This window comes from Nicrophorus vespilloides, unplaced genomic scaffold (assembly GCF_001412225.1).
Source record: "Nicrophorus vespilloides isolate i.1.1-1 unplaced genomic scaffold, Nicve_v1.0, whole genome shotgun sequence".
In the NCBI taxonomy this organism is placed as follows: Eukaryota; Metazoa; Arthropoda; class Insecta; order Coleoptera; family Silphidae; genus Nicrophorus; species Nicrophorus vespilloides.
Window position 1 is genome coordinate 463,280 of NW_017100108.1, and position 14,623 is coordinate 477,902.

The window sequence follows — 14,623 nt, forward strand, 5'->3', positions numbered from 1 at the left end:
AGTGGAAACTTTATTATCGCGGCTTTACGATAACGTGTGAATCACATTTTGCAAACATTCGATAATGGAAATCTCGATTCGGTGGTTGTGAAAATTATAATTTGCATGTTTGTTTTTATGCCGTATTGTAATGGTTTTCGGATGTCATGAGTCTCCTTCGATTCAACTGAAGAAAATTAAGAACATCGTTGCCATGGCACGAGTACTTTAAGGAAGTCATTCTTTGGATGCTTCAACCAGTTGTTGATAGCCGAACACTTCTGCCCACTAGAATTTACCGTAATATTGGTCAAAGGGAGACTAAGACTGCGTGGGTCAGTCCACTCACTTCCCTATAGTACAACTATATATGAAGATACTAATCTATTATTTACAAAGTTTCAAAATGCACGAACATTTCCTAAAGTTGTTATTCAATTGTTCTCTTGCTTTACAGATCTATCTATTTTACTTAACCTTGTGGATTAATGCTACAGATTTATTTACTCAATATCGTTCACTATCAATATACAATATTCTGATCCTGCAAAATATGCTTAGAACATCATACCTATATTGTTTTATCAAGTCTAGCATATAATTAGTATTCATGCTAGTCACTATTAGCCTTATGCAATTTCTCACACTTGAGTTACTGTAATATGTGCATGCAATCGATGGGATTCGATTATTTCATGCCGCATTCCTTAATATACTGATTGTGTGTGTCAAATTGAAAGGCGAGGAGATTGCGATCGGCCGGTGTTTTATTCTCTTATCCAATGTTTAAAGGTGTAAATGTGCGAGGGATTATCAGGCGATTGATAACGGAGCCCCGCATTATCATTCATTCGACGTGTTTTCACTTTAGTGTTTTTTTTCTTCCCCCTGGTTGGTTTGTGCGCTGTCCTCTCTCTGCTCTTCTTCAGTTTTGTGATTAGTGCTGCATGGGTCTTCTTATTGCAAAGCAACTGAAGAGAAAGAAAACAATGTACATGATTGCTATTGGGCGACACCACCTGCTACCTTTCCTGTTATTATGATGGGCGAAACCGAGCACCTGCTGAACATCGTCAAATCGATGAAGTCTGCCATATCATCAAATTCGAAATTCGGGTTTGTAGGATTTGTGGGACGTTGGATGTTTAAAGCAGACGGACGGCGTCCGTTGACCGTTGTGATAGTTTCAATTTTGTGATGTTTGCGGTCTTTTAATTTTCAATGCGGGCGTGAATCATGCAACATTTCTCTGTCTCTCCACTCCGTATTGTGGAAAATGCTTTCTATTTTTTTATATTCACATTAAAAAAAATGATGCAATACATTTCATAAACTATTTCTTGCAGTCGTGCTCCCTGTAATCTGTATTTCCGACCAGTTTCATAATCAATTTTATTTTGCGGATTTATTATTCGCTTAACACATATATAGTTTAGTTTTAATCTTTATAAGAGAATTATATATACAACAAAACTTGAACTATCTATTCAGTTGAATACCATTATAATGGTGTATTTGTTTTTTATAGATGACTTGTTGCTTAACAGAATTGTCTTTATTCATTCTGGTATCCACCTTTTATAAACAATGTAAGGTACCCTAATTTTATCATAGTTATTAAAATGTTGTTCGTAAATGAAATGAGAAATCAGTAAATGGATTTTGAAATTAATTCTCTGTATTTATTTGCTCGAAAATTATTGTGGAATGGTTACACACCGATTAACGGCATGGGAATTCGCAAGTGTCGTAATAGTTTTTCGCGTTGTTTGTTGCAAATAAAACCGTGTTGAGTTTTGGAGAAATTTCGAACGCCTTATCTATCTCTCGTTCGTTAGGCATGCATTTGCTTTATGGCAGGCGTTGTCTCATTATTTCCAGACCGTTGTTATTGCTGCAAACGACTGGAAAGGGATTTGGGTGGATGAAAAGAAATGAGTATTGATGGACGGATGGATATGACGGTGGAAGGCCGCCATTTTCCGCTCCGTCTGTTCGCGCCAAAGCGGGTCTTGTTCCGCTCCACGACCATCGAATTAATAAACCGAAGGAACGAACGATTTTAATGCACACACACAGACTTGCTGCATTCGGTTCCACTCCTAGAACACATTCGATTTCAACTCTTCTGCGTGGTTTTCTTATTATACTCGTTGCAAAATCGCATCACAATTACACTCGCTGCTATTTATTGTTAATAACAACACTTTTACTCTATTGCAATTATGGTCTTAATTGTTGTTTATTTCTTATTTCAACTGCAATAAAAATGCACGGAAACGTTGCGTGATTTCACTCCTCAATTATTCAGCATCTATTTCCGTCCACTGCACCAAAGTGAAAATAAATAAAATACCTAAGAATAACCTTTAGAATAGAGCTATAAAAATTATTATTACTTTGAAAATTTTGTTTGCTTTTCAACACGATATTTACATATAGACTGGATTCCGTTTAATCGGGGCTAGTACATTTTGTCACGATTAAGCGGCTGTCCCAATTGTCCGAAATTCCACAAAAATTACAAATATTTTAAAATATTTTATTTAATAACTATTATACGTACTGCATAAGAGAAATATATAAAATCTGGAACAATAAATATGTATGTATAACGCCGGTCCGTCCATGTGTGCGGCACATTCACACACGATTACTGTCCCGATTAAACGGAATATTGGCACTAAAAAGCGGAGTAAATTTGTGTTATTTCCTTAGTTTTGTTTTCGTTCTTTAGGATTTGTCCTTAATAACTGGCTGTCTCAATTAAATTGAATTATTCAATTTGAAAAATTAGTAAATTAGTTTGCAATTGACGGCAATAAATTGAAAGTGTTTCTTTAATTCTAGATTATTTTGTAATTATTTTATTATTCGTGTTACTATATTAAACACCTGTATTCATCTTTCATATCTTTAAAATGCTTTGATTCTTGCTGTTAATTGCCATTTCTTATGTTGTTATTTTTTTTTCAAATTTGATATACATTTTTTCGTGCTTTTTTTTCTATATATGATCTCCAGTTTAATGTGCATATCTAAGGCTATGTAAATTTATTGTGAGGTATTTTTTGGCAATTACACTTCATTATAATTATTTTTTTAATATCGTTTCTATATTTACTATACTAATTAATGAAATAAAAGTTCAGCCTTATTCGTGCTAATTAATATCAGACAATATATATTTTGCATTTACATTTCTAGGAACATAGTAGGTGCTGGATTGCGTCACGAAGGCGAACCACTATTTCTATTAATAATATATTATAATCAAGTTACTTATAAAGTTTACCCTTTTTAAATGTAACTTAATCATGATTGTTAATACATTACTTTTATAGATTGAAAAATTGCAAATGATTTAAATTGTATGAAATTACTGAATTATATCTCCAAATGAACATTAAACACTAAACTCAAAATACAGCGTTTATCCAACCGTTTACCATTGTCTTGCGAAATGTTTGTAGAAACTTTCTGAGACAACGATAAATTAGCATGATGACATCATGAGTCGTTGAGACAAACTACAAATAAATAAAATGCGATAATTATGTTTCATCGAATTTATAATAGTAACGTGTAGTGTGGCTTAGGAGGAAAGACTGTATTAGCTCTAAAAGTAAATAATGAATTAATCCGTAATCGATTCATCTGCTAATAAATAATTCAATTCTGCTAGGCGAGACCGACATAATAGTTTTCCTATTGAAATTCATTCTCATCGTTTTAAATGTACAGTTATTTTTTTGTTTTGTATATAGTTAGATTTTGTTATGTTGCATTATCGAATTAACATTTTCTAAATGGCTGTAGTATTAGCTTTTGTTAGGAGTTTATCCACTTAACTTTACAATCGACCAAATGTTAGAATGTTTCTTGCGTAATTTTAGATAGTAATAGAAACAAATAGAAAACGTATATTAAATAATAATAAATTTGATTGTAATGCCATCTAGCGCTTTCAGGCAACATGATGTTCTACAATATATTATTAAGCATTTATTTAAAGAGTTTCATCATTATTTGGACAAACAATTTGAATATAGTTTACTTGAATATTTATTTAAAATGTGTAACATTATAATCCTATATATTCAGATGTAATTTGAATTATTTTCATATATAAATTTTAAGCAAACTATTTTGTAATTAGTAATTTTATATAATTGAACAATGTGAATTAAAATACATATATAGTATGTAAATGTTAAATGGGTGTATATTATTTAACTGTGAATATTAGTTTTCCTAAGTACTGGCATTGCACTTATTCCATATTTAAAATTAACGATAACGAGACATAAGTTATCAAGTAAATGTTTACATTTTCATATTTATCTAATGCGCTCGTTTCTTTTTTTTTGCAGTTCAACTAGTCAACCCGCTTCCACCGGAAACAAAAGGCGACAGATTGGTAACATCAATAGGTCGGAGAGTGTCAAAGAGCAGCCGGAGAAGGTCAGTGACAAAGCAACTTTTATTTTTGACTTAACTAATTGGAATTATGTGTTTGTTTACATTGCAGAACCGTAAGCAACGGAGGAATGTCAGCGATCCCCTGCGAACGACAGGGTGAGTTTTATTTTGAACAGTGTACTATTTTTCTACTGTTTCATTTTTTGTCGATTGATTTGTGCCAATGCCTGAGCTGCGAAACAACGTTATTTTCGCGTGCGGGTCGATAGTTTCGGGTAGATATTTCGGTTGTCCTTTCGTCTCCTCCTCCTGCTTTTCCTCAATTCTCTCACTCCGCCTCCGCCAGTCGATAATACGACGACGCTCATTCATTGTTCGGTGGCGTCGGCGGCGTCGAAAGTCAATTATTATTCACGTTGCAATTCCAAAACTTCACGCTCCTGTGCTACCGATGGTCTGACATAACCAGCGACAGTAGCAAGGACGAGTTGAATTATTTCTGCGAGCGCGTCTGCGCCCCTACTGGTCTCAACAACCCCTTGTCGCCCCGGAAACTAGGAGCAAACTCTCACCTTCGTCGCGAGTGCTTCTAGTGCACACACATGCACAGGCTCACATACAAAATATATCGTGACCAGATTGCCGTAACATAAACAAATAGTATTGATAAACAGTAGTGCAAGGTTTTCCTCTGTGCTCGATCCAGAATCCATTCATAAACTCATCTGCTTTTACGACATCAATGAGTCTTGATAACAACTGACGTGCATTACCGATGTACCATGGATTGTCCTAGCAGTAACAATAATATCAGCAACAGCAACTGTCCAGGGGGACATTTCGAAAGGTATTTCCGAAGCGCTGCCCGGGAAAATTTTAACTGGCTTTCTCGGTAGACCAGGCTAATGGATACACACACATCCCGACTATGTTTACTATAAATAATAGCGAACTGTCTTTATGGGTGTGTGTTGTTTGAGTAACTGTTTTTTTTATTCTTATCGAACCGAAACATCTGTGTCTGGAAATTCCACATTCCCGTTTAAAGATCTCTCCTCTTATATTAATAAACAATTAGTCAAAAACAAAATATAAACCCCGTCGGTCGTGTCTATACATAGCCTGGGACGCGTCGATTAATTGCGATAAAACGTCATGTTCCTAATTAAAATATCGTTTTTTATTTTCCCTTGGACGAACGGTCATACGAGCAAACTTAAAATTTCAATTTTACACAATGCAAAGAATATAATGAAATTGTCGATTGCCATCGCGTTTAAAGTAAGGAGAATTAACGCGCGAAGGACAGACGTTTTATGGGTACAGGAGCTTGCAAAACCTTCGCCGAACGCAAATGGTTGGAATCGATTGCCGTGCCATCTGCTTTCAGGATTCACATTCAAGAGAACAGGCAGCAAAGATAGATAGAAAAATAAATGAACATATATAATTACTTCCTTAAATTATCTATTTTGTTTTGCACTTTTACGGTTTATAAAAACTTGATGTGGTGGTTGCAAGAACATTTTTTAGGTTTTTATTATTTAATGCGACACGAAATTTAATAACAAATTTAAGACCTAAAGAGCAGGGAGAATGGTTCCATTTAAATTATTTCATTATAACTATGTATAGTCACAATCAGTGCAATTACTTACAGATGATGTAAGATACCGCGCTTTCCATTTATTTAATTAGTACATTCTTTATTTGTTTGTATTATTTTCGTACATGTATTTGAAGAAATTACGGTATGTCACGGGGGTAAAAAAAATGTTGGGGAAAATCACACATTCCTGTACGTTCCGTTTTTGATATATTGGCCGTCTTGTTTGGGTTTGGATTTCGTTTTTAGATTTTAATTTCTCTTGCCATGCGTTATTAATTCGATATCTGAGAAAATAGATAAGATAAGTTTCGCGCACTATCTGCTATAATGTGTGCGCTACTTGATGTTGCTGGTTGCTCCTTGATTCAAATGATAACATGAGGACATCTTCTAGTGAAGAGAAGAAACACTCGGTATTTTATATCGAATTTGATTTGTTGGAGTAAGATCAATGTGCATAACCATTTGTTGTTGCTTCTGTAGATGATGCCCGTTTGATGTGGTTAACTAAATGTTGTTGTTTTATATTGTAGTAGTGAAGCGGTGGATCTGGACAATAGTATTTCATTCCATCAGCACTCGGGTAGTTCGTCGAATAGCAGCCTAAGTTCAAGGTATGTTGACCGGAAGATTTTTTTTGTTCTGTTTAACATCTGGTGTATTCGTAGGTCACTGGATAGTCCAAGCAGTAGCTTGGACGTCGGCGGACTGTCAGATGGACAAGGCGGCGAGCGAGATAGTGATATGGAAGTTGAGGCGGATCCGCCGGACTGGAAGAGCGCCCTCACGAACGAACAGCTCTCCAACCTGCAAGCCAACGAAATGAAGAGACAGGACGTGATCAATGGTAATGATCATCGGTTTAAATATCAAGTGATGTATGTAATTTGCAATAATTGATTTGTCGATGATTTACAGAACTATTCCACACGGAAAGGTCGCACGTTCGGAACCTGAAAGTATTAGAATTGATCTTCCGCAGGGAAATTTTCCGTAGCAAGATCCTCACCGATTCGGAGATGAAGCTTGTCTTCCCGAATTTGCCTGAGCTGCTCGGGACCCACAGTCAGTTCAATTCGCTGATGAAGACCAAACGGAAAGAACAATCTGTCGTCACAGATGTCGGGGATATTCTCCTGAATATGGTATGTTGATTGACGTGTTCTTTCTTCCAGAAGTCGGTCTCTAAATATTTGTTTGGTTTTAGTTTGACGGTGAACGGGGAACGGCGTTCAGAAACGCGGCGGCGAAATTCTGCGAGCAACAACAGAACGCGCTGGAGCTGATCAAAGAGAAGAGGAAAAAGGATGCCAAGTTCGAGAATCTATTGATGAACTGCGAGAAGAACCACCACTGCAGACGACTGCCGTTGCAGGGTTTTCTGCCGCAGGAGATGCAGAGGCTATCCAAGTACCCTCTGCTCCTTGGCAGGCTCATCGAGCAGGAGGAGGCGGCGTGCATCGCCAACCCAGGACGATCCAACGCCGAGTTGGAGAAACTGAGGAAGGCGTTGGAAAAATCCCGCGAGATCCTGAAGGAGGTGAACGATGCCGCCAAGAAGGCTAGCGAGACCGCCCGACTCTCTTACATCAATTGCCATTTGGAGACATCGGGTTTCGATCGAACGGACAACGAATACAAGGTAATAAAATTTTATATTTTACGTAATTGAACGACATATCTAATGGATACCCTTTATTGTTATGCTGCAGCATATCGATTTGACAAAGTACACGTTCGTTTACGAAGGCACGGTCACGTTGAAGAGACCCAACAAGAATCCACTTCAAGTGCATATGCTGTTAACAGAAGAAGCTGTGATACTTCTGCAGAAAGAAGGCCAAAGTTATTTATTAAAATTCTTCCACTGCGGTAACCAGTCGAACCAGACGTTGTCGCCGATTATTAAGATGCAGAACGTCATTTGCAGACCGAATGCCGCTGGTATGTGTCATTTAATCTATCACCAATACGAATTAGAAATAATTGTACCTTTTTATCTATTTTAGATACCGTCACCTTATACCTAGTGAGCAATAACACGTTGATCAGTCACATGTATGAAATACAGTGCAGAGATGTAAATGACCGAAAAACGTAAGTTTGGCTGCATAACTTTTTATTTCTAATTACATTCAATAACTGCACAAATGAACATGATCGACAAATTGAAAAAAAAACTGTATTATTAAAATGACCTTCAAACTTCAATCTTAAATTTGGTCCTCTACGTCTTTAATCTGAGCATTAATTCCAAAATCTTTGGCGCTTTATTTATAATACCAAAAAATACCCAGAACAAACATTAAACCTAATAAAAAAAACTCCACGACGATATAAATAATAATTATAATAAGATAGCCAATTAGGGATTAGAAAATACATCAAGATTAATGACTACAAACATTTAGATATTTGGTCAAGTATCGCATCATACTATGTGATAAATATTATACGCTTAATCTATTAAAATTTGTTCAATAATATTTTTTGAATCTTGATTTTTACTTTCTGGTTAATTTTAGTTATATGTCTTTATAGTATTTTGAATGGTTGCTGGAAAAGATTAACAAATTAACATGTAATTGAAAAATAAGTACTTTCCTCCTTTATTTATTTTTTTGCTTTTTCTGTTTATCTGCCATAATCACCAATAATTTTCGCTGTTGGGATGGCTGATTATGAAGTGAAAGTTGAATGTTTTCAGAAACTTGCAACTATATATTTGTTTTATTTAAGCGTTACTTGCTTACCTGGCAACAAAAGCGTTTTTCGGTTTTTGCTGATAGCTTTGATTTTTTTGCAAATCGATGCTGAAAATTGCGATCGTTTTATTTCTGACTGTTGCAAAATTTATTTATTTATTCGTTGTCTGGGTCTTCTTTTCATTCTTTTTCATAACAAAAACCTTTCGCAAAGGCTTTTAATTATTTCGTATATGTTTATATCGTCGGTTATGCCACGTGGCTACCGTTTTGTAAGACGGAGGAGTCGAACAGAGACGTTCGTTCTTTTTCTACTTCTCTTCTTTCTTTGTCCGCTTCTTTCGTTTATTTATTTATTTTTCTTTTTGTGGAGGCCGTTTCGCTACACTTTGTCTCTCTTTCACTAGTTCGAAGGAATTCTTGTTTTCATGCCGCACAATTCATCATCCTTTATATAGAATGCAGGTCATCATTCCATAATGCGGTGTGTGCTATACTATGCGATTCCTTTGGATCCATTTTCTCAGTTTGCGCCGTCTCGTTCGTCCTAATCCTAAAAGTTTTTCTGTTCTTTCTCAAATGTATCGATATGAATTCCGAGATATTGCGTCTGTGATTTTATGAGGAAAATCAATTCGTTCGTTGTTTGTGAGTGCGCGCTGGCCTCTCACTCTTCGATTGGTTCTATTTTCAGGCTCATTTTAATTATGGCCACGAGAAACTACAACTAGGAATCCTTGATTTCCTCCATCCCCCTTCGTCCACCGCTGTAAATCTTCTTTACAGACCGCGCAAAACATGCCTGTTTATTTATTTGGGAGATCTCCCAAGTTGCTCAATAACACGACTTCTTTTAATATTATTACTCCTTTTTTTGCCATTACCGAGCATCTAATTAATAGAATTCGGATTGAATGAACATTGAAATCGCAGATTTAAGTGCAACAAAATAGATAAATCAAGATTAGAACGGTCAAATCGCGTGACAAACAATTAGCGGAAAGCGAATTTACCGGGCGGCCGGTTTATTTTCCCTTGCGGAAAATTCGCTGCACGCTTCCCGAGGCCATTCAATTTATTTTATTCTGCGTATCGAGTGTATAAATCGAAAAATCGTCCGGAAAGTCGTCACACTTTCATGCGAAATTTGTTTGCGTCCGCACAAAGTTTTCCTTTCCTCCTATTAATTACGACATGGACATTTAATTATTATTCGGTCGCTGTCTGCATAAAAAGAAAAGCAACAACGGACCGACGAGTAGGAAGAGAAGGGGAAAGTGTTGTTACTAGTAGTTGTAGTAGTAGTACACATATATAAGTTTTGTACAATTTGTTGTTTGCGCTCGTCCCCCTAAATGGGCAAACACTAATTAAGATAAGTAACGGAGCGAGGAGGCATTTTATCATAATCGTGTCTATGCGTCTCCTCGACAGTTGTTTTCGAATACTAGTTAGGTGTAGTTCGATTTGTATCAAAGATTCGGTTTTGGTGTACAGTGTTTTTTGTTTGTTATTGTTGTTAAGTTTCGTTTTCTTTGCTGGATTGTTTCTACCGTTCGCTTACTTCAGTTCGTAGTTCTTTCGTTTCTATTAACAAAATACACGCGAAAATGCCGCAACGTCGCAAATCTTTGACTCTCGACACACCGAAATTGTATGTCTGCGAGCGTCGCGGCAGCCTCAACATTTTCCCCAAACTCGTCCAGAACACTGAAAAACGAAGAGGCAGCAGTGTTATCGTGAGGTCAGTAAACATCGTGTATTGTTTCTTTTTCTCCGAATATGTTTCACTTCGTCGTACATTACACACGACAGCTGTTGTACTCCAAATCATTGTTTCTTTCAATTCCGTTTTAGAACAATAAGAACATACCTTCAATGCTCTGATGGTCCTACTTTTGAAATGCAAAACCTCATGATTTCCTTATTGGACATTCATTTCCACAGTCATTTGATTTCCTTGATTGGTAATGCTTAATTGACAATGTCAATCAATTGCATTGACGATGTCTCAATATAATTGTAGGAATTTTTGCCATGAAAATCGCTGTTTATATCAAAATATTTTCTCTGGATACGTCTCCATCCAAACACAATTTAATACATTTGAACAACTATATTTACTTGCTATGTATCAGAAATCAGACAATATTGTATATTAAATCACGAAAAACTGATAATTATATCTAAATATAATACTCTTATTCAAATTATTATTAGATAAGATAATTTTGTTAATAAATTTTTGCAAATGTTAAAGCAATAATAGGGATTTGCAAAAAGACACAAAGTTTTAATCCAATTTATATTTCATATAACTCTCTGAAAAATTACTAATTAAGTTTAGAATTCCAGTTAAAATCAGGACTGTTTACCGCCGATAAATGTAAATTCTCCGAATGCATTGCCTTTTTCTGAATATACCTCTTCATAGAATTCATCATCATAATTTTAATGTAAAAACATAATACGCCTTACTAATTTATATTTCATTGTAATGGTCGATAGGCGACAGTAAAGTAATCTTGCTAAATTATAATAATAGATACTATTGGTATTTTTTCGATATCCTCGAATTGCAAACATACTACTATCTTTGTGATTAAATAGCCATGATTAATTTTCATATTATTCACGGTTGATTGGAAATGTCTCATGAAGAAATCTATATAATTATGATACATGACAGTTATTGTTACTAATGTTTTTCTATTTAGTGGTCATACCATTTTTTCCACGAAAACATTATTAATTGAAATAAATCTAAAAATATCAAACGAGACCCGAAAAATTTACAAAATTATGTATATGCAAATTTGGAAATATTGCTCAATGATCAATAAATTATAACTTATTTGGATTGAGAATAAATCGGGTAAAAAAAGCACGCAATTATTTAAATAGTATTATGATGAGGAAATTATATTTATAGTAAAACACTCAGAGGTTGAAAGTGAACATGTAAACCTATGGACGGTGTCATCCTTTGGCAGCATTACAGTTGAATTGTTTAATTTTATATTTGTTACTGTTGTTCTTTAAGTTAACTCTTGTGGACTTTCAATTTTTATAATAGTCGATGATCAGTAATAGTCATAAATATGTATGTTGCTAATGCGTATCATAGGTTTCAAAGTGGGCTCCATAACGAGTTATCAATCCGGTTAAAATAGTGCACCTTCTAATTTTAAACTTCTATTGATGAATTGCGCGCTTCCCGCGTTCGCTCTCAACCTAATCCATCTTTAACGGCTACTGCGCTGGAGTTTAGTGTTGGCACGTGCATTTTGCATTACTCCTTTATTACCTTTTCGCGATTGAACTTTCTTGTTTTCGCTTTTGATGTTTGATGAGATTCCATATGAGTGGATGAGGTTGCATATGAGTGGACGAGGGGCGACCCCGCATTCTGGGAACTGTTTATTGTTATGCAGGGGAAGTATTTTTAAATCGACCGGTCTAGATCGATTTCGCGGATCTTCTGCTGAAGCTTCAGCGCTGAAAGGAAATGAGAGAGAGCGAGACACGTTGTATGTTTATAGACAAAAATAGAATAGTCGGCCCTACTCTGTGTCTATCTAACTATCTCTATGCGGCGTGCGTTTATGGAATTTTAGCATGTTAAGCTAGCCACTCTTGACAAGTGAAGTCGCGAAGTTTGGCGAGCGCGGGATTGACTGACTGACTTCGACAAACGTGCGTTGTTTCTTTTCGACTCGTCCCGCGAATTTATCGATCATGTTCAACAATATGCACAGCTCGGCTTCAAGGTGCTAATATTACAATAGGCAACAGCAGATAGCAGCTTAAACAATAATTTAATCGTTTTTTTTTGTTAGGTGGTTAAAATACTTCACCGATGCGAGCGAGCAGTACAAGATGCGCACGGAGAGGACACAAGAGTCCGAGGAGGAACCGGAACTTCCGGCATCCAGCAGTGATAGGCCGGAAACGATGGAAGAGGAGGAGGTCGAGTCTTCGACTCCATCCCCAGAACCTACGTCCGTCGAGGAAAACAAGCAACAGATGCGTGTCGAGGATACAGCTATCCCGGCGGTGCACTCAGGTAGCTAGTGAAACACGTAACTTCGATGCATCGTTTTTCTTCACGGTTTTGGTTATAATTTCTAGCTGGTGGTGAAGGTGTTTCGGTAAAGTTGATACCCAATGAGTGGCCTCTCATCCAACCTTCTGAGGTGCAGGTGGCAAATCCTCCCGTGCACACTGCAGAACCTGTCCTTACTCCTCTAGGTAAATAATTATTTGCACACGTTTTTTTTAAATTTATTATTTTGTCCTCATTTCACTATGTCTCTCTTCATTTCGCTTTTAATTGTCCACCAATAATTGTCTCATTCTTTCCGCAGAGCAAATCAAACGCAAAGACACGGAAGTAAAGCAGGCCCTGGCGGCCAAGGAGGGTCTAGTAGCAGATCTGCTGAGCATACCGCGCGATGAGTACAGGATGATCGCAGACATTGTCAGCGAAGAGGTCGGCAAGAAAGAACCGTCACAGCGGGATCTCCCCGAACTCGTGTTGGCCGCCGTGTTCCAAGGTAACCCATCAATTAACCTATATTAATTAATGAACGCCCTCTACTAATTATCTCATCTCTTTTTTTTTTCAATGAATACAGTTGATCAACTACTGGAGGTTGTGAACGATTCCCTGAACGTTTCTGAGGCCGATTCCGTGGCAGCCGCGGGCGGCAAGCATCCCGTCTGTGCCAGCAACGACGTTCAAATGGCTGCGACGGCGTTAGCGGCATCCTCTAAGAGTCTCGTGCCCTCCGTGCCCTCTTCTCGGCTTCAAAGTATAGCCACCACTCTCAATTCGCAGCTTACAATCTTACTGGTAAGTTGCACCCACCGTATTAATCACGCACATATCTCAAACTAATACTCGAACTTATTATTGCAGAGTGCTGTGAAAGGGGTGGAGGAGGACAGAGAAAATCTGCGGAAGGAGTTGCACAGGACCAGAGAGCAATTACATGAAAAGTGCAGCCTGCATGGACCGGTGATCGACGATGATTCCACGCAGCTGGACTCGACACAATCTGGGGACTTGGAAAGCATAGAGGTAACTTACATTATTTGACCTACTACAAAATAATTTTCGCAAATTGCAAAAAGAACAATACTTAATTGCTTTGTATTGCTTACAGGAGAGTCCGACAGAGACTGAGACAACTTGAATGACAACGACAGTGGGGCCTAAACTAAATCTTATTGCATGATTGTGTACATTTTTTTAAGAGAGGAAACATTTTTTCTTTTTACTTTTTATTCTATTGTTTTTTTTTTAGAGAAAAGAAGTGAAAAAGAAAAAAAAACTATATTTGTTATAACATATTATCATATGTAAACTAAGTATTAAATTATATATACATAAAGCAAAAAACTACAAAACATGAAAAAATACGTTTGTAATTAAGTTCTGAATGTTTTGTTTCTATGTTCATTTCTTTCTTTGTTTCAATGCTTACTAATTTGTTTCGTTTTAATTATTTATTTTGGGTAATTAATCGAAGGCGCGATAGAAGCGTGGGGATCAGATCGAATTGTTTATAAGGTACCTACATAATTTGGCTTCCTTCGAAAGAGTATATTTTTATATCTCTCTATATATATATAAATATATGAAAATATAAACTTGCGATATTCTAAATGTAAATTGCGTAGGTTTATTTTTTTCCGAGAAAAACAGACTATTTCTGTGTTTTCAAAAGAGAGTTAGAGAATGATCGGAAGTAAATTGTTTTTGTTGTTTTTTCTTTGTTTTTTTTTTAAATTAATGTTTTTCTATACCTGGTGGCAAGGAGAAGTAAAAAGATATATATTTATAATATACACAGACACGATATAGGGCGTAGTTGAAAAGAAGCCTGCTGTTCAAAAGATGTAA

At 36.4% G+C, this 14,623-nt stretch overlaps 1 protein-coding gene across 3 annotated transcripts in view; it reads left to right on the plus strand.

Moving 5' to 3' along the window:
• The window catches only part of LOC108568340 (rho guanine nucleotide exchange factor 12), a 62,108-nt gene extending 47,979 nt beyond the window's left edge, over positions 1-14,129 (plus strand). For all 3 annotated transcript variants that reach the window (XM_017929352.1, XM_017929354.1, XM_017929353.1), the window contains 14 exons: positions 4,353-4,443; positions 4,511-4,557; positions 6,544-6,624; positions 6,679-6,857; positions 6,929-7,155; positions 7,218-7,652; positions 7,723-7,954; positions 8,020-8,107; positions 12,555-12,781; positions 12,847-12,966; positions 13,083-13,271; positions 13,353-13,570; positions 13,637-13,798; positions 13,884-14,129. In XM_017929352.1, coding sequence (XP_017784841.1) covers positions 4,353-4,443; positions 4,511-4,557; positions 6,544-6,624; positions 6,679-6,857; positions 6,929-7,155; positions 7,218-7,652; positions 7,723-7,954; positions 8,020-8,107; positions 12,555-12,781; positions 12,847-12,966; positions 13,083-13,271; positions 13,353-13,570; positions 13,637-13,798; positions 13,884-13,913 — 2,326 coding nt within the window. In that variant the 3' untranslated portion in view covers positions 13,914-14,129. The remainder of the gene's footprint in view (positions 1-4,352; positions 4,444-4,510; positions 4,558-6,543; positions 6,625-6,678; positions 6,858-6,928; positions 7,156-7,217; positions 7,653-7,722; positions 7,955-8,019; positions 8,108-12,554; positions 12,782-12,846; positions 12,967-13,082; positions 13,272-13,352; positions 13,571-13,636; positions 13,799-13,883) is intronic.
• Positions 14,130-14,623: the final 494 nt, after the last annotated feature.